This window comes from Balaenoptera musculus, chromosome 17, assembly GCF_009873245.2.
Source record: "Balaenoptera musculus isolate JJ_BM4_2016_0621 chromosome 17, mBalMus1.pri.v3, whole genome shotgun sequence".
Classification (NCBI taxonomy): domain Eukaryota; kingdom Metazoa; phylum Chordata; class Mammalia; order Artiodactyla; family Balaenopteridae; genus Balaenoptera; species Balaenoptera musculus.
In genome coordinates, this window is record NC_045801.1 from 11088195 (window position 1) to 11108132 (window position 19938).

Sequence of the window (19938 nt, forward strand, 5' to 3'; positions counted from 1 at the left end):
GAGCCGGTCCCGGGGAGCCCCCCAGTCACCTGTGGCTGCCGGAGGGGCGGCTGCCTCCCGGCCCTGCACAGAGGCTCCAGGCCAACAGCTCCCTGGAGGCAGGGTGGCTGGGACCCTGGGGGAGGATGTGGCGCCCTTCTCAGGCATCAGCCCGGAGGGCTGCAGGGCCGGGGCCGGCCAGCAGCTGCAGCCCTGCGAGGGGCACGTAGAGCGCAGACAGCTGTGGCACCAGGTCCCAGGTGAGTTGGCGGCGGGGCCCTGCGGCTCCAGCTCACAGCCCTCCACCAGGCTCCGGGTGAGGGCCACATCCTCACTCTGCAGGGACGAGAGCACGGCCGGTGGGAGGGAGAAGGTTGTTTCCTCCATCTGGTTGAAGTCTGGCTCTAAGATGCTCGCCACCTGCAAGGAATCACCCAGAGTGAACAGACAGGTCTCCCAAGGCCGGGAGCAGTGGAACACCCCTCCGCTGAGGGTGGGGGCCTGGGGCCTCTGTTCCCCCGCCCTCCCCACAGCGAAGCCTCGGCCCTGGGGCCTTGCACCCAGCAGGACTGTGGTTCCAAGTAACGCGCCCCCCAGAATGCTCTCCCCTGCGCTGCCTGCAGTCAGTGGTTTCCAACGCTCCCAGTGCCTCCCAGCCTTTGCATACGCTGTTCTGCCTGGACAGCCACCCCCTATCCTTCATCTGTTAATCCATGAACTGCGTGGAGGGATCCCCACTCTGGGAAACACCCCTGAGCTCCCACCGCCACCTACACAAGCTAAATCAGGCGCTGTCTGTAATCACCTGTTGGAGTGTCCCCTTGAGCAGCCTGTGACGGACAGGGCTGCCTCTTCCCTCCGTGCTCTCGGGCCCTAGCAGACGGCCGGGTGCAAGGGAGGAGTCCAACGCCATCTGTGAATAAACCTGGGTGTAGCCCACCCGGCAGAGGCTGCTCAGGTCTGGGTACACAGAGGTCAGAGCCCAGCGCACGCTCGCAGGTCTGTTTCCCTGGACGTCCTCCCCACAACCCCTCCCCAGGTTCTCCCCAGCTCCAGCCGCTGAGGCAGGACCCCTCTCTCCAGGCACTGGGCCAGCAGGCAGTGTTGGGCGTCACTCAGCACTGCGGAGAGACGGGGTGGGGGGGGGGGTGAGGGCCACCAAGGGTCTGTGGCACCTGTGACTCCTCGTGGGCCTGGCAGCCCCGGCAGGAAGGGCTGGGATACAGGAGCCCTGAGCTGGGGAGAAGCCCCACCAGGTATCTCTGGGGCCATCTTTCCCCAGAAGATTCCAGAAGGTGGGAACTGTGCCTGCCTTGGAAGTGCTGCGTGGTCTTCAGTAAGACTACTCCCGTCCCCCGCAGTCTTCCTAAAACACAATCTGTTACGGGTGGATTGTGGGCTTCACTTGCAAAAGGCGTTCATGTGTATTAGCTCGTCTTCTGGCCCGGTGGCTTTGCGAGGTGGTTATTAAGCAGGACACGGTGCGACCTGCCCAGGGCTGCCCATGGCTGAGCCAGGACGAGAACCAGGCCAGCCTGACCCCCAGCGTGAGGCTCCAGCCATGAACAGCGTCTTTCCCCAGGCTCTCTTCTTCCCGACCCCAGCCCACGGGAGTCCTCTTACCTGCTAGCGCTCCAAGAATGCAGAGGATGGCCCTGCCTTTCGAGGGTGACAGGCTGCCTGAGGGGTCCCGGAGGATGATTAGGAGGAGGCCCCCAGGGCCACCCAGCTGTCCCAGCACCCCAGTGTCCAGGGCCTGTTCCAGCTGCAGGAGAGCGGCGAGGAAGAGCGGAGAGGCAGCTGTGGGTCCCCCTCTGTCCACGTACTCTACCCCCCAAGCTCCCGTCCCCATGCCCTCGGTCCCCAGCCCCTCATGATGCCAGTGAGGCTGGGACGAGCCTGGGTTCATTGCCAACAATGCTGAACCAAGGGCCCTCCTTGGGCTTCAGGGAACAAACGCTCAGGGAGATTCTGATATGACAGCTGGTACGGGGCAGCACCCAGTCACCCCAGGGCCTTCCGAGGTTGTGTGCTACCCAGAGCCATAGCATGTCCCGTTCCTGCCCCTCATCCCCCTAGCCCACCCCTCTCTGTTCTGGATGCCAGCCCCCAGCCCGGGTCTGGCCGTTGAGCCCCTTACTGTGTCCTCGAGCTCCTGCAGTGCCCAAGGGTCCTGGAGCAGCTCTTGGAGGGCGCCCAGCAGCGGGTCCCGCAGCTCTGGGGGCAGCGTGGCCAGGTCCTGCAACTGGGCCCTAGCCTGCCTCTGCAGGCCCCGGAAGTCAGGCTCCTCACCTGGGGCCCGGCCAGAGGCCGTGCCTGTGGGGAGAGGCATCGGCGCCTGCCGGAGCCTTTCCCCGGGCTCCCTGCCCTGCGCCAGTCAGGCCCTGGTGTCCTGAACCTGACCAGGAGGTCCTGGGGTCACAGACCTGGCCCGTGTCAGGCAGAGCACACCTTTATGGGCTCACCTCTCCCTTCCTCCCTCCTTCCCTCCCCACCCCCCTTGCTTCCGTAAGCATTTTCTGAGCACCTACTACATAGCAGGCACCACCCACGGGGCTTATCCTCGCCTCTCCCCTTTTCACCCACCTCACTCTCCTCCTCTCCTTCTTCCCCTCCTCACTCACCCTGCCCAGGGCTGATGCTTCAGCTCAAAGGAAGGCCACTTCTCTGCCCAAGGGCCTGCTGTGTGTCTGCTCCTCAGACCCCCCCAGGCTGAGCCCCACCTCCAGCCAGTTGCCCCACTGGGATGGCTAGGACAGGGCTTCTCAGGCTCTAAGCGCCACGGCAGAGGTGGGTGGGTCTGGCAGAGTGGTCAGGCACCCCCGCCTTCCCACTCCTGTCTTGTTAACAGTACAAACTGCCTCTTGAGAACCAACCTTCCAGGTACCGAATGCTGTCCAGACTTCATCACTGATCCTCCCGACCTGGTAAGGAAAGTCCCAGCCTCCCCGTTGTGTGGGTGTGGAGACCAAGACTGGAGCTGGAGCCTGAAGCCAGCCTGCGACTCCTACACTCACCATCCTTCTCTCCACAGCCTGGTCCTGGTTTTTCCAGCTCATCTCCTTCCCACTGGGGAGAGAGCACACGGCCCTCCCTGCCCGAGTGACACGGGGTGACTGCATGGGGAGGGAAGGGACCCCAATGATGGGGTCAGGGCATTCTTCGGGGAAGGAGTGATTTCTGGCTGGGTTCCTGGGCTCTGGCAGGGGTCACTCACCTCCGCTGCTGTCTCTCCAGAGCTTTCCTTCAGGCAGGTACAGCACAGCTGCATGGGAGCACAGGCAGGGAAAAGAGAAGGGTCCTCAGGCCACGGGTGAGCAGGACCACCCCTGGTCCACGTGATTCTCTGTGCTAATTAGATAACACGACCCTTCCTCCAGTCACATCCCCCCCATCCCCGGCCCCGCGGGACAAGCAGGGCATAGGCTGGCTTGTAAGCCCTCCCTGAGAGCTGGCCTCGGCAGCCCTCTGTGAAAGGCACATCCTCTCAGTATCTGCCTGGCTGGCTGCTTACTCAGGCCAACGAGGAAACGGCCTCCCTCTCCCGCTTCCTGCCCCACACTTGGACGCAGCCCCTGACCCCTCCCAGCCCTCCCAGAGGGAGAGTCGCGTCCCAGCTGTTCCTGCTCCTCCAGCCTCCATGTACCCCAGCGGTCCTCCTCCATCACCAGCTGCAGCACGCTGTAGGCCAAGACTGTGCCCCGTGGGATGGCCACCGTCTTCTCTTTGGCCATGGTGCTCTGACCCTGGAGCTGGGAGAGAGGCAGGGAGAACAGGACGTCTTGTCCACACAGGACGCTAGGGCCTGCAGGAAGGGGTCTCGGGGGCAGACAGGAGCAGGGGATGGGGGGACACGGGGGGAGGGACTGCAAGGGTCCCTCTTGATGACCAGGGCCTTCTGAGGTTGGCGGGGAGAGGGAGATCCAAAGGCAGGGGACACTCAGGCACAGCACAAACAGCATTCTGCCAAATATGTTGCACACGAGGTATTTCCAAAAAACCCAAGGCACTCTGGGGTCAAAGCAGTACACACTGGCACGGTAAAAGCTCTACAAGTTCCCACCATAAAGAAATGAGTTTTATTTTGCCTCAATAAGCATTGTCCAGAGTTTGGAGTGTTTGCTTTGGGAAAGGCTGAGCTGGAATCCTGGGGCCCTGCAGCTGGACAGCCGCCAAGTGATCTCGAAGTCGTCCTCCCTCGTTGGGCAGGTGGAAACCGAGGCACAGAGGGGCGGCTGTTGGGGGGTGCTGGGAAGCCGGGGCTCCTGATGTGGGCCAGTGGTGGCCCTGTTATCGCCCTGCTCCCACAGGAAAAGGGCTACTGACCGGTACTCAGCTGCACGCCCGGGGATGGCGAGAGCTGGGGCCCAGAGCTGGTGCTGAGAGTGCAACTTGATGTGTGGGAGACGAGAGCCCCGTGGGGCCCAGCCTCCCCTAGTCACAGTGGGGACCGGTGGTCCATGGGCACTGAATGACCAGAGAACAGAGCCGCTGAGGAGCAGGCCCGGGTCTTGAAGACAGGTGGAAGGAAAACTGACTGTCCTTGCACTCAGCACGTCCGGGCACTTTTCTCACATCGCTGCTTAATCCTCACCCCGATTCTGCAGCCCAGCTTCGTGGACCAGAGACGTCAAACTCAGAGGGTCAAGTGACTTGCCCAAGGCCACCCAGCCAGCCAGGGGCAGAGCTGGGATTCACACCCAGACACGCCCAGTTCCAAAGCGGGTGCGAACCCCCCTGCACTGTGATACTACCCCCCGGCAGCAGGTAAGACTCACCTGGGAGAGTTAGAAGAAGACCAGCAACTGGGTCCTAGTCCAGACCAGTTAAAACAGATTGTGTGTGCGTGTGCGTGTGCGTGTGCGTGCGTGTGTGTCTGGGTGCTGGTATTAAAAAAAAAAAAAAATCAAAAAACAACACGACGCCTCTCCAGGGGATTCTAAAACGCAGCGTTGAGAACCACGACACAAGTGCCCAGGAACTCCACTCCTGGTTTAGATGGGGCGCCTTCCAGGGGGCAGCTCTTTGGCAGGAGTTAGGGTGGAGGGGTGAGCCCCTTGCTGGCTTTCAGCACCCCCGGGACACCCCCTGCACCTTGAAACGGCTGGGCCGGAGGAGTGACAGCCGCCCCGCTCCGTCTCCTCGGCTGAGGCTCTGAAGCGTGGCGTCCTCTGCGGCCTCCACGGCCTTGTCGCCACACGCAGGCTCTCCCTCTCCTTGCGGCTCTGCAGCTCCCTGAGGAACGAGGGCCTCGGAGTGCTCGGTCTCCTGCCGGGCGCGCGGGGTGTGGGCAGGAGGAGAGGCAGAGCTGGTGGGGCTGCTCTCCAGGGCTCCCCCGCGCAGGGGCCTTTCGAAGCGGGCAGCCTGGACTCTGTGTTGCCGCAGGCAGCGGAGGGGGGGACGGCGGGCGGCTGGCCTGTCCGCCGGCCTAGAGTTCAGGGTCAGGTGGGCGAGGTCACAAAGGGGAGAAACTGACGGAACTCTGAGACATCTGTCTTCTACAGGGTTTAAGATGTCCAGCCCAGAGGCTACCACCGGGCTTTCTGCCAGCTCAGTCGGGCAAAAGGCATACGTTCCTTGGCTCACGTGGCATTTAGAAATTTTGTGATAATATTAAAACAGGTAGATTTCACCAAAAAAAAACCCATTTCTAGCTTCTCTCAAAAACCGGTGCCACTGAGCTCACATGCCCGCCTGGCAGTAACCAGGTGCAGCTGAGACACAGCTGCCAGCTTCAGGCAGGCATGTGTCCCCCGCTTTGCTGGAGTCCCCACCACGCCCTGTTGCCTCACACCTGGCAGCTACCGCATTTCTGTTTCCTTTTCTGGCCTTAGAAACATCGGGGTTGAAATCTCTGACCTAGCATGAGTCCCTCTCACCGCCCACTCTCTCTTCCCTGGGCCCCTGGGTTCGCTGCTAATAGTGGACTCCCCCGTCCCAGGCCAGGCCTCAGAATGCTTCACTCGAGGCCTCGAGCTGGCAGGAGCCTTGGGCTCTTCTCTCCTGCCCCCTACGCTCCCCTCCAGCCCGGGGGACCTGTGCCCACAGAGAGGAGAGCCCAGCCCGCCTGGCTGATGTGCCCCAGCTCTCACCTCTTCTCCACCAGCGTCTCCCAGGTGTTGGGGGGAGCCCTGAGGGTCTGCACAGCCAGGGCAGAGCTGTGGCTCACCACGCCGCTCCCCGCCACGCTCCCCTGCAGCCCGGTGCCCACGCTCACGCCCCCCGTCACGGCCCCTGCCACCATCTCCCGGAGGTGGATGGGTTCGCTGCGGCTCACCTCGGCGGGGAGAGAGGTCCAGGCTGAAGCCAGGGAGGCAGGGCTGAGTGTGGCTAAGCCTCAGCCTCGGGCTCCAGTTTGGCCTCCGCCACTTACTGGCTGGGTGTGACCCTGGGCAAGAAGCCACCTAACTCCTGGAGCCTCAGTTTCTCCATCTATAAAAGGGACGGAAGAATGACAGGGTCTTCCTCCAAGGGTGGTTGTCAGGATTAACTGAGGAATTGCCAACATGGTCTCTGACACACAGCAAGCACTTCATCCTTGTTAGCCATTATGGTGACTGAAATGATGATGATGATTAACTATCGCACAGCCGGGACAGGAGGAAGAAAACGGTTCATCCTTCGCCCACACGGAAGGCACGGGCCAGCCGGGGTGCCCGCGGTGTGGCTCCAGGCCAGGCAGGCCCGGGGGCTCTGTGTGCCCGGGAGGAGGGTGTCAGCTTTCTCACCCACGTGGATCTTTTTTCGAGCTGCCCTGCAGCCCCCCAGCTCTGCCGCCTGCCAGCCCCACCTGAAGGTACCCGGGATGGGGGAGCCGGGCTCCAGTGCATCCACGAGGGAGAAGTCCGTGGGGATGAGGGGGGCGTCCCAAGGCCACAGGTGGCGTCTGTGCTTCTTCCTCACCAGGCAGAAGGGGCGCAGGCGCAGGGCACTGGCCAGGCTGTCCATGGGCCACCAGCTCGCCTTTCCTGTCCAGCTCTCTGACCAAGCTCTTGGTGCCCCGCGAGAACAGGGATGACATGTTCCTTGAGGGCTAAGAAGAGCGGGTGTCATCCAGGGCTGTGGATGCGGGGGCCTTGGTGAAGGCTGCCAGCCGGCTGAGCTTCTAACAGAGAGAGGAGTGGGGCGCCCTGGGAAGACCGCTCCCGATGCCCGCAGCTGGGTGCTAAAGTCAGCCTGTAGGTGGAAATCACAGGTGGTCAAACCCCCCGGAAACACCCCTCCAGTCACCCCCCCACCTGCCTTCGCGGGACCCCAAGAAACTCGAGGACCAAGGACTCCTCAGTTTTGGAACAGCTGTTCCCTTGGGAATGTTACTCTGTGCCTTAGTTTCCTCATCTGTTAAGTGGAACTTTACGCATATTTACATAAAATATTTATAGATTATTATTATCTATAGTAATATCTCCTCTGCGGGATTGTGACCAGGACCGACGAGCTGTTTGTAAAGAACCTAGAACAGTGCTGGCACAGGTTAATAAGCTGTTACCCTCTGCGGTCTGGCCCCGCCTCCTTTTCCCGGGTAGCGGGGCCCAGGCACGGTCCAAAGACGGGGAGAAGAGATGCGGGTGGAACAGGAAGGGAACAGGGAGTCCTCTCTTCTCCCAGCCCACATCATTGGGTTTCTGGGTAGATGCATCTAGGACGATCCTCTAACTACCCCTCCCTCCTCCGGACTCCAGTAGCGTTTTGTCCGTAGTCTTTGATAGCACTTGACCTTGCAGTGGGCACCTTACCTCGGAGGGCACTGGGAGCCACAGAGGGCTCATGAGCAGGGCAGCGGCACTGCACATCAGTGCGTGTGTTTTAGGACGAGAGCTTGGGCAGCCGGGAGCCCAGCCGAGTGGAAAGGGAAGACGTGAAGAGCTTATATCCAGAGGGTGCGACCATGGGCTCCAGCCCGAGGGGACAGACTTGTCCCCTGCCGGGGGGAAGGGGGGTGGAGGGAAGTGAGGGGTTGACTTCTCCATTAGGCATGGTGCCGAGGGCCCACAAAAATGTTTTAATTTATTTAAAATCAGAAGAAAAACTTTTAGCTCTAAGAGAATGTCATAATACTTAATATTAGAATAGTCATCTGTATACCAATACACTTAAGGCCAAAGAGAAATTTAACGTATGGTTGGGAGTGGGCCAGTACAGTCTTAAATGGTAATTTTAATGTGTTTACGGAGGAAGGTGACCACGTGGCCGGTGTGCGGGAAGCAGCAGGAGGCAAAGGAGCGGCCCGCAGACGTTCCTGCATCGGGCCTGCAGGGGGCGCCGGAGGCACGTCGCAGAGCGCGGGGAGGAGTCGCCGTCGGGCCCTCCAGGAGACGGTGAGGAAGTCAGGGTGAGACCGTTGAGAGGACCCTGGGGGGACAGCCTGGGGCACGCGCCACCCCATGGGGGTTCAGCCTCATGGAGAGACAGAGAGAGAAGCTCTCCAAAGGAGAGGGGTCCCGAGAAGGGAGGGAAGCTCGGGGAGAGGGCGGGGGGAGCCGGGGCTGACCTCCCCCGCGGGGCCGCTGTGGGGCGCCCTCGCGCTGAACCCCGCCGCGGCCTCAGGACCCGAGTCCGGCCTCCCACCCCGCGCCCCACCCAGTCCCTACCTGAGGCTCCGGGCCGGCTGTCCCCGCGAGCCGTGGCGTGGCGGCCGTGCCAGTCTTGGACCGCAGGCGGCGCCCCACGCAGGAACTCTCTAGGACCCCTGCCCAGGCCACGGGGTTTCCTGCCCGCGGTCGTGGCCCCTGGGGGGCGGGGTCTCCCACCCCTCCCTCTGACCCTGACCCTGACCTTGACCCTGACCCATGGAGGTGATTCTCCAGCTTTCAACAAGGGCGTTTAGACGTACGCTAATATTTATGCTCTGTTTTTCTTTCTTTAATCAAAGTTATACATTCACGTGGTTTAAAGAATCAAATGGTGCTCAAGTTCTTTTTTTTTAAACCTCAGACTCTCCCGTTCCCCCGTCAGCCCCATCTCCTCCGTGGCTTCTCCCCAGAGGCATCGCTTTGAACTCTTTTTGTTGCTTGTCTTGGTAGCTGCCTCTGTTCTCTCTCTTTCTTAAAGGACTGTGTTGACACCATGCAATCCACACATTGGAAATGTACACTTCAGTGGCTCTTTAGTATATTCACAGCATTGTGGAACCTCCACTGCAGTCAATCCTAGAACATTTTTATCACCCCAACCACTGATGGACTTTATGGATTTGCCTATTCTAGATATTTCATATAAATGAATACAAAGGGGCAGCGGGGGAAGGAAGTGAGGGGCTGACTTCTCCATTAGGGCACGGTGTCCAGGGCCCACAAAATGTATTACGATAATACAAGATGTGGGCTTTTGTATCTGTCATCGATTAAATAAGAAGCTTGCTGAGTTGTAGGCATTATCCATGGACTTACACCAGGGAAGATGAGGATTTAGGGCCCCCTCTTCTTCTACACCACACACAAGTCCCATCCCTCATCCTCTCAACAGAGTTACAATTCTCTTTGTTCTTTAATATTATTGTGACTCTGTAAATGCTACTCAGCTATTAGTAAACTAATTATTTTTCCTTTCCTGTAGGATTTTGATAGTTTCTCATCATCGTTTTTTTCTTTACTTTTTTTTTCCTGTTTTCTGTGTATTTATATCTAATTAAATCCAAACTCTGCCAAATGATTAAATCCCTTCCTATTATGTTCAGATTCAAGGTATTTTTTTAATTTAAATCAATTTCATCTTCCTGGAGAAATCTCTCCGGGAGCCTTCCTGTCTGTTCAGGTCAGGGCTTTTTGTCCTCTGGCCTGGCACTGAATGTCATCCTGGGAATCCCCCTGTCTCTCTTCCACACTAAATCTCCTTTCTCAGTAGCCAGCGTCTTCCTCATGTTTTCTCTCTTTCACTTTGATGTATCACATCCTCTTACATCTTTCTGGAAAAGGGAACATGGGCAGTCATTGTTTTAAAAAACTTTGTTTGAAAATGCCCTTATTGCCCTTATTCTACCTTCAAACATGATATAGACTTCCAGACTGGAAATAATTTTCCATCAAAATTTAGGAAGACATTGCTCCATTGCCTCTAGTTTGCTGTGTGGTTGTATTTTAAAGTCATTCTCATATAAGATCTTTTGTAAATAACCTGTTTCTCCCCCTGGATTTTCACTTCGTCCCACATGTTCTGAAATGTCCTCAAAATGTTTTGGTATGGGCTCATTTTCATGTATTTGTGTTAGGCACAAATATCAGTAGGTCTTTTTTCTTTTTTTTTTCATATTTATTTATTTATTCAGCTGCGCTGGGCCTTAGTTGCGGCACCCAGGATCTTCATTGCCACGTGTGGGATCTTCGTTGCGGCATCTTTAGTTGCGGCACGCGGGATCTAGTTCCCTGACCGGGGATCCAACTGGGGTCCCCTGTGTTGGGAGCGTGGAGTCTTAACCAGTGGACCACCAGGGAAGTCCCAATAGGTTTTTCTCTTGTGCCAGGTCCCCAGGAAGAATCTTCTAGTCTCCTGCCTGCTACAGAAGCGCTGGGAGAAGGGAGTCAGTTGGGAAAGACCACGCTCACAACTCCCAGCTCGGAGAGAAGGTGAGGAGAGCAGAGCGCTGCAGGCTGTCTGGGGGGTGAACTGGAACTTTCTATGAAAAAAGGGCTCTCTGGCCACTTCTGTGTCCCACTTGTGACAGGAGAGACTTCTGGAATGTATCCTTTTGTTGTCTTTTTGCTGTATGGAAAGAGAAAAGAGGAAATGTTAAGCACCCGGAGTTAATTATCATGATCATTAACAAACAAAAAAAAATCCAAGGACATTTCAACACAGGAGAGAACAGAAAACGTGAGTCAGACAAGATCTTCTGGGGGAACAGGAGGAGGCTGAAGTGCTGTGCACCACTTTACAGGCTCTTAACCCAAGGCCAGAGTTTTGTTTTGTTTTTAGTATTTATTTATTTTTGGCTGCATCCGGTCTTCGTTGCGGCACACGGGATCTTCGTTGAGGCATGCAGGATCTTTCGTTGCGGCACATGGGATTCTCTCTAGTTGTGGTGTGTGGGCTCCAGAGCGCGCGGGCCCTGTAGTTGCGGCATGCGGGCTCTCTAGTTGTGGCGCACGGGCTTAGTTGCTCCGCAGCATGTGGGATCTTAGTTCCCCGACCAGGGATCGAACCCGCGCCCCCTGCATTGGAAGGCGGATTCTTAACCACTGGACCGCCAGGGAAGTCCCGAGAGTTTTTAAAAATAAATCTTCTCCCCCTCGTCTGCTTGGCTGAGACGTTGTGGGGAGGGGAGAAACTGGATTGGAGGAGGGCAAGTCTGGGCATGGCTTCTGGGAAGAGGGGTGACACTGACCACAAGCAAGTGTTTGGGGGAAGCAGAGCTGTATTAATGAAAAGTGATAGCCACGCCTGTAGCCGGTTCTCAGCGATGGAGTGTCTTGCCCAGGTGCTGACTCACCTCTTCTCCCGCAGGGAAGCCAGGTGAATGCTCTCAAGGAAGCTAAGGCCCCTGAGCCCCTCCCCCCCCCCACACTGACCTCTCTGAAGACGCAGAGAGGTGTTCTGTGCGGAGAGAGAGGCAAATGCCTCTGCTGAGGTGAGGGAACCCAAGCCTGGGGCATTTAGCCAATCCATGCAAGACAGGACAGAGCCCAGGCCAGCCATCCAGGACTCCTCAGAGCCCAGGGGAGTCCTCTCCTTTTTCATGCCATGACCGTAGCCAGTAGGAACAGGCTCCAAACAATAATTTGCAGCAGCAGAGAAACAGGTCTCAGTTCTGGTGGTGGGGAAGAAAGAAACACTTACTACCCCGCCGTCTTTGTGCAGATAGAGGGTTTGGACAGAGCCACTCAGGCTGGGGACGAGCAAGATGAATAAAAAAAGGGTGACACGGCATCTGTGCAAACACTATAGGGAAAAAAGACAGTGGAAGAATCCATTGAGGTAGAAAAGTTAGGTTAAAGAAAAGCACACGGGGACTTCCCTGGTGGCGCAGTGGTTAGGGATCCGCCTGCCAATGCAGGGGACACGGGTTCGAGCCCTGGTCCGGGAAGATCCCACATGCCGTGGAGCAACTAAGCCTGTGTACCACAACTACTGAAGCCTGCACTCTAGAGCCTGCGAGCAACAACTACTGAAGCCTGCACACCTAGAGCCCGTGTTCCGCAACAAGAGAAGCCACGGCAATGAGAGGCCTGTGCACCCCAACGAAGAGTAGCCCCCCTTGCTGCAACTAGAGAAAGCCTGCGTGCGGCAGTGAAAACCCAATGCAGCCAAAAATAAATAAATAAATTAAAAAAAAAGAAAAGCACACATTATTCTAATTATTTTGTATCGAAGCAAAATCATCTCAATAAAGCAAAATGTCAAAGATGAGAAGATGAAACAACAGAATTAAGTGAAAAGGGAGATTGCAAAGCTGAGGAAACAAATTGAATATCAGAATGACAATTTCTGAACTAATAAATTAGAAAAGTGATAGAATGATAATTGCAGTTGAGGGTTGAAATCACAGACATCAAGCAAAGACCTGCTATGATCTCAGAGAAAGCAAAGGGAAAAAGGAGAGATTAGAGCAATTAGACAAGATAAAATGTGTTTAGAGGACCCAAAGGACATTTGGTGACTGAAACAGAGAATTCAACAAGCAGAATGTATAACGTGTTTAATGATATGAGTGAATCTTCCTTAAATGATGAAGAACCTAATCCACAGCTCAGAAGGCACAGTCAGGAAAACTCACAGGACGACTGATGGACACACAGATATAATTGTGTGTGTGTGGGAGGGTAATTTTTATTTTGAAACAATTCCAGACATACAAAAACATTTCAAGAATAAAAAAGAACTCCTGTTTTAAATATTTCACCACATTTCCTTGATCACATATTTATCCATCCATCAATTCACCTTATTTTCTGATACATTTCAAAGTAAGTTACAGACATCACTACACTTTACCCAGTACAATTCAGAGTGCATATTAACGAGAGTTCAATATTTGTGTAATTGCTTTGAAGTAAAATTAACATGCAGTAAAGTGCTCACATCTTTAGATGCTCTTTGCTGAGCTTTGACAAATGCGTAAACCTTTTACAAGATACAGAGTATCTCCGTCACCCCAGAATGTTCCCTCGAGTCTTTGTTGGTCCCTGTCCGCCCAAACTGGAGAGGCAGAGAAGCATGGCCCCAGGCTCCCTGAGCACCAAGGATGCTCACCGCGCAGATGGGGGTGTGGCCAGGCCTCTCTGGACTGAGCGCCCCGGGGAGGGCTCAGGCCTCAGCAGCTGCTGCAGCGCTGAGAGGGACCCGCACAGGGCGAACAAGGGCTTCCCGGCCTCCAGGTCCCCGGTCCCCTCGGGGCTGTCGGGAGCCACCCTCAGGTTGCGCTCCTCCAGCAGGCTGAAGGTGACGGCCACCCCCTCTTCCTGCAGCGTGGTGAGGAGCTTGGGGTCCAGGGTAAAGGGGATGTTCCAAGGGTACTTGAAGTTGGGCTCCAGGATGCTCTTCACCTGGAAGAAATGAGGTCAGGTGTTGCAGGTCAGCCTTTGAGACCGGGAGACAAAACCTTCTGTCCCAAGAGCCAGGGGCCTCACCGGGTCATGGAAGAGGCAAAGTCATGGAGTCAAGGGGACCAGGAGTCTCGTCCTGTCCTGTCCTGTGATCAGTGTGATCTTGGATATGTTATTGGAAATTGTCGCGCTTTGGTTCTTCAGCTGCTAAATGGTGATACTAACGTTGACCTTGCAGAATAGTGGTATCTGGAATTACATGTGTATGTGTATGTGTGTGCAATGTGTGTGTGTATGTGCATACGTCTGTGCACACATATGTACTCATGTATACATGTATGTGGAGAGAGAAAGAGCAATTTGCAAATGGTAACTGTGTGAGAAAAGCAGAGGTGTTTCAGATCCCCTGAGCCCCCCACACTTGTATTCCTATGTGGCTCTTTTAGAACTGTGGGCGCCCTCTGCTGGGGTTGCCATGGAGACGGAGACCCCCCTGAGGTAGACTCACACCCACCGGGCTTGCTCCCCAGTGGGAGAGGCAGCCGGAGAACTCCCGGTGGCCACACGGGATCCTTTCTCCCCTCTCAGCAGAATCTTATGTCACCTCTCTTTCCTCAGGATCATTCTTATCCCTGGTCCCCTCACCCCCATCCCTGGAGGCTGGCCCCTGGGGATTGATTTCTTACCAGCTCCCGCTGCTGGAGCAGGATCCTCTTCTCCATGGACCAGGCCTGTAGCTCATGTTGGGTGTCACTCAGCACTGGGAACGAGGGGACATTTGGGGAGAGAGAGTGATGAGGAGTCAGATTTTTCTTCCCTACTGTGAACTAGGAGACCCCATGAGGGGGGAAACCGAAGGCAGAGGAACAAAACCCGTTCGACTTGAAAGTCAAGTTCCCTCCTGCTCTTGGGATGATCTCCAGGATGCTACATAACATGGTCCAGGGGGTGGGATTCTAGGCTGGAGCCTGGAATCATCCACACCCAATGATAGGTTGGATGAACTTGGGCTGGTCTTTCTAGATCCCGGGCTGGTTCTGTATCATCTGGTGAATTTATCTCACTGACTTCTCCTGACCTTGGAGAGAGGTGTGATGTGAGATGAAGACCATGGTATTAGAAGGGTTTTAGAGAGGTGGGTGGCATCTAACCCCGTTCTTTTTGGGTCTAGAGGCCAAATTTGTGACGTTCCCATATTTCCCTCAAATCACTCTTACCCAATATGGCTTTAAGGGGGTAAATGATGTGCAGTCTTAACTTGAGCCATAGATTTCTTGAGTCCTCTTGCATCTCACTTAGGAAGGTGCCACCAAAGCCGTCCAGATGATCCAAGAGGCCCCGATCCAACTATAGGAAACCGGTATTATTAGTAATACAACAACAGCAATAATTGTAATAGCAATAGTGATGTTGTTTTGCAGTTTTGCCAGTATCTTTTGAGTCTACAAGTGATTAACGAAGGTGGGAGGGGGTGGGATCTTCACCTCCCCCCAGATTCCAAGCAGCTTCAGCATGTGGGCTGCATGCCCTGGACCTGGTCATTGTGCCTGGACAAGCGTTTGGGACCCCCTTCTGCAGCCCTCCTTCCCCATGTATCTTGGCAGTCTATCTCCTAAACCTGCCCCTTCACAACTTTGATCAGCCTTAGGTAGAGTGGGACCCCCCCTGCGTTGTCCATGAGGTCCTGCAGAGCCTCTCGGTCCTTGAGCCTGGCCAGGATATTATGGAGAATAGCATCCTGAATGTCCTTTGGGAGCTGGGCCATTGCCTCCATTTCCCTGGAAACCTCCTTTTGTAAGTGCTTGAAATCTGTCCTCAGGCATCAACATCAACCAGAAAATGGGGGCAGTTCTCTGATTAGAACATCCGTGGTGTGATAAGTCAGGCACCTCCATCTCGTTTATCTACCAACCAAAAACATCTCTGCAGATGGCATGTTTGAGCTCTGGGGATGGAGCTATCATACTAGGCTAAAAAGATGGGCAATCCTAGTGCTGTGAAGGGACCCCGGGGGGTAGAAGGCAGGGAGGAGAGAAGGAGATTCTGGAAAGAGGTCTTGGGAAGTGGAAGAAAATGACCAAGTGCTCTTTTCTGGGACACGTCTAGAATAACGTGGATTCTAGCGTTGGACTCTAGAGATGAGAATCTTAGGTGCTCTGGGCTCAGTTTCCACATCTGTTTAGTGGGAAGGTTATGAGGATTAAATGAGTTCATGTATGTAAAATGCTTGGGGGGAGTACTTGGCACACATGAACTACCCTCCTTATCATGTAATTCTGCCTGTATCGTCTATGACCACGCAAAATTAGCAAGGAATGGAGTTGGGGGTTCTCTGCTTCTCCTAGGAGACTTCAGGTGGCCTCCAGCTGACCTGCAGAGAGGGAGAGGTCCAGTGAGGCAGACATTTCTGTTTGGTCCACGGCCGTATCCCCACTGCTCAGAATAGTGCCTGTTGCCCGATAAGTCCTCAACAAGTGTTTGTTGCGTGCATGCACGAATGAATGAATGAATGAATGGGGCTGAACAAAGCGTCGATTTGGAAGTAGAGCTCGGTTTTGTAAGTTGCATGCAAGCCACCTTTTGGGTAGTTGGCTTTGCAATTTCCCACCCAGAAAGTCCCAGCTTCCCTCTTAATAAACACTGACCTTGGCCAGTGGGTTCCTGTATTCTTCCTGGAAAGAGAGTCACAAGTGATCATCTCCCTTTCTCATTCCCCAACTTTACTTTTGAGACATTTTGGAGAGTCCTGCCCTCCTAACGCCTTCTCCCTTTTGCTTAACCTCTTCCTGCCCCCATCCCCATCTGTCCCTCCCCCTCCTTGGCCGTGTGGAACCCCTCCCATTCCACAGAAACTAGGGCCAGGCCCCGGGGCAGCGGTGGCAAAGGCAGGGGCCATCTGCCCTGCTCTCCAGATGTATATGTGCCATTAGGACCCATCCCCCATCCCAGGAAACACACACTCACCCATTGGGAGGATGGGACCTCTCATGGTGCCTAGAAGAGAAATTAAATCCTTACCCAAGAGTTAGTCTCTGAAGGCACTCGGTTCCTCTGACCTTCTGCCCCCTACTTCCCTGACCCCTGTCCCCTTTCTATCTACCCCTTCCCTCCCAGGGGGCCAGACCCAGCGAATTGGGTAAGGACAGCAGAGGCAATCACGTGGCATTCTGGTTGTGACAAGAGGCCTCAGGGAGGGATCAGATCCCACTTTCCTGGCTGTAAAATCACCCACTCACCCATCACTGATTGCAGCTGACGCTCTTCTGGAAAGATAAACAGAAGGACTCACTCACCAAGAGTTAACCTCCACTCCCCCAAGACACACACACATGCACACACGCGCACGCACAGACACACACACACACACACACACACCGGTATTCAAAGGAGAAAGGTGGCTTCCTCTGTGGCCCCAAGAGTCTATGGCTTGTAAAAGACAGAAGGGATTGGCAGGCTGTGGAGGAGGAGGTTAGTTTCCCTCTGGGTCTGCTGACTGAACACCTTGCATGGCTCTTATTAGCATCCAGAGGGGGTCAGAGTTCAGTGGGGCCCTAGGTGTAGACAGAGAACCTGCCCAGCTCAGGAACTCACCTTCTGGAAAGGTTTTCCGCTTGTGATCATCTGAGATGAGAAGAACGTCTGGGTGGGGAAGAAGCCAGGTCAGGAGAGCCCAGGTTATTCCTGCTGCATCCTTTCACCTCCCTGCACCTGTAATCACCCCCAGCCCATCCCCAGCTTCCTCCCCAGATCAGGTGGGGCAGCTTTCCTCAGTGTGGCCTGGGGACCCCTTGCATCAGAATCACCTGGGATGATTGTTAAAACTCAGAATCCCTGACCTCACTCTGTTTCTTCTGAATCAGATTCTCGAAAGAGAAACCTGGAACCTGCATGTTAAATAAGCACCTCACGTGATCATCATGCCCTCTGACCTAGAGGACTGTTATGGAAACGGTCTCATAAATGGAGAGCCCATAGATCATGGTGCCATAATATCCAGGGAGAAGAGAGCTCCAAGGAGAGAATAATCAAGTGTGTGTTCCTTGGTGATGTACGTGGGGTAAATTCACTGGAGGACAGACTCCAGTGGGTCGAGGTGTGAGTGCCAGGGAGGGGGTGAGGACACAGGGTGTAGGAGATTCTTAAGGAAGTTTCTATGAGGGGCAAGCGGGTGGGAGGAGGGGGTCACTGGAGGAGGAGGACACTTGGGTGAGGGGGTTTATGAGCTGGCAGAGACCTGATCGTGTTGTCTCTGAAAGATCCAGGTGACCTGGAGATGATGAAGATATGCTTGTGTCCATCACTTTGTCAGGCATTTTTCTCTAATCTTCACATCAGCTCTGGAGAGATGGTCTCATTTCCAGTATACAGATGGGAAGGCTGTGTAAGAACAAATACAAATTAAAAATATGAGGCTTATTTCTCCCAGTTGAAAATCAGGGAAGAGTTTTCCTTCCCCTCCTTTTCCTTAGAACCTTTATTTTAGAAAACTTGGGTAAAAGTGTAAACACTTTCTCCTCTCTTGGAAATGTATATAAATCCTTTTGAAAAGTCAGCTTTAGGACCCAGGAAAGTCTTTCTCAAGGACCTGAGAACTATTCTTTGAAATGTAAGCACCTAGTATCACCCCTCCCAGTTTCTGTGGAAGGGCAGAACCTAAATTCAGTGGGCACGTGCTCCGGGGTACAAATCTACTTCCTCTTGTAAAAGTTAAAAGTTTGTTTTTCTTCTGGATAAAACCAATTAGCTAACAGGTGCTCACTTCGATTACCAGGTAAAGTCAGGATAAACTACGTGTGATAGGCGGTTCTGTCAAGGTTTCTTACCAGAGGACTAGTTATTATTTATCTTGAAAATAAGTCTATGTAATTGGTTGTATCTGCGGGGCTATGTATGCAAGGGTGAGATTCCTTTCTGTTTTTGCAATCTTTTAGTGGATTGCTTATGACAGGCACCACATTCTGTTTTAATGCATATTCAATGATAACATTATTTTCTTTCTCTATTACCTTCGTGGACAGATTTTCTGGATTGGGAGATTCTAATTATATTTCCCCAACAGCTGAAATCCAATGAGGGATTCACATTTTTACCAGTTACACAGCAAGTGCTCTGGCAAATGATTGATCTGTTATGCACATTATTTCCGTTTTTGGTTTGTTATGAGGATTAAATTAGTTCATGTAGGTCCAATGTTTACTGCACTGGACAACATTGTAATGTTCCTTCTCTTCACCCTTAGGCCTAAATTTTGTTAATATCAAGCAAGCCCCACTCCTCCCCTAGCTTTAGGACCCAAAAGCTTTAGCTTTTTCAACACATGACTTGCAGGCACTTCTGTGAGGTTAACCTTTCATCTAAGTTCATTCTGTTCATACTTTCCAACACTTGCAAAAACACGATATTGTTGAAAATGAGGATCCATTTTTCTCCTCCCTTAATTAAAAGCACTTTATCATTCCTCATGACCTTTAATAATACTACCTTCTCCTGGTGCCCTCAGCACAGTCTCTGACCTCTGACTAACTCTTGGGTGGGGAATTTAGTTTTTGCTTCTAGGCACCATGAGAGGTCCCATCCTCCGAACAGGTGAGTGTGTGTTTGCTGGGATGGGGGGTGTGGTCCTAATGGCACATATACGTCCGGAGAGCAGGGCAGATGGCCCCTGCCTTTGCCACCGCTGCCCCGAGGCCTGGCCCTAGTTTCTGTGGAATGGGAGGGGTCCTAGGAGGTGGAGGGATGGTCCAGGATGGGGGCAGGAAGAGGTTAAATGAGAGGGAGGAGGTGGTAGGAGGGCAGGACCCTCCAAATATCTCAAAAGTAAATTGAGGATGAGGAAAGAGATGATTACTTGTATTACTTGTGACTCTCTGTCCAAGAAGAATATAGGAACCCCTTTGGCAAGGTGAGTGTTTATGAAGAGCGAACCTGGGGTTTCCTGGGTGGAAAACCATAAGACTGATTTCCCAACTTGGAGATGACCATGAAAACTGAGATGACTCAGAAAACTGGGTTCTACTTCCACGAAACAAACATTTGTTGTGGACTTGTTATAGCTGTTTTGTTTTTTTTTTGAGTATAGCCATCCTGGTGGGTATGAATTGGTAATTCATTGTCATTTTGATTTGCATTTTGCTGATGGCTTATGATGTTGAGCATCTTTTCAAATTCTTATTTGTCATTCATATTATATCCTTTGGATAAATATGTAATCAAATCTTTAACAATGTGATGATGGAATTAATATTTAGAGTGATGTAGAACAAGACTGGGTAAGGGATCTGACCCAGCTGGGTTTAAGTTTATGGCCTGTGCCCCTGGGTTCTGGTAGTGCTATGCTTTGAAAAGCAGTGGCTGACAGGCTTGGGGGAGGAGGATCTTTTATTAGTTTTGGGGCATATTGAATTGGAAAAGTCTGTGAGATCTCCCAGTGAAGGTGTAGCTTCAAATAGGTAGCGTGAAGTAATGGTCTTGGAGTTGAGAA

The 19938-nt window shown here is 53.7% G+C and overlaps 2 protein-coding genes across 2 annotated transcripts; both read right to left on the reverse strand.

Annotated features, from left to right (window-relative positions):
- Positions 1 to 139: 139 nt before the first annotated feature.
- On the reverse strand, positions 140 to 6927 carry LOC118883795 (gasdermin-D-like). The gene is made up of 11 exons (XM_036830942.1): positions 6780 to 6927; positions 6072 to 6279; positions 5074 to 5407; positions 3626 to 3731; positions 3197 to 3244; positions 2997 to 3095; positions 2120 to 2295; positions 1603 to 1744; positions 785 to 939; positions 276 to 399; positions 140 to 192 (listed from the first exon to the last, which is right to left on the reverse strand). Exons 1-11 carry the CDS (start codon positions 6925 to 6927, stop codon positions 140 to 142), a joined length of 1593 nt encoding a protein of 530 aa, XP_036686837.1.
- Positions 6928 to 7012: 85 nt separating this feature from the next.
- On the reverse strand, positions 7013 to 16697 carry GSDMC (gasdermin C). The gene is made up of 10 exons (XM_036830943.1): positions 16694 to 16697; positions 16422 to 16451; positions 16103 to 16129; positions 15127 to 15266; positions 14675 to 14804; positions 14144 to 14217; positions 13165 to 13457; positions 8150 to 8229; positions 7716 to 7726; positions 7013 to 7084 (listed from the first exon to the last, which is right to left on the reverse strand). The coding sequence occupies exons 1-10, from the start codon at positions 16695 to 16697 to the stop codon at positions 7013 to 7015; spliced, it is 861 nt and encodes a 286-aa protein (XP_036686838.1).
- Between the last annotated feature and the right edge of the window lie 3241 nt (positions 16698 to 19938).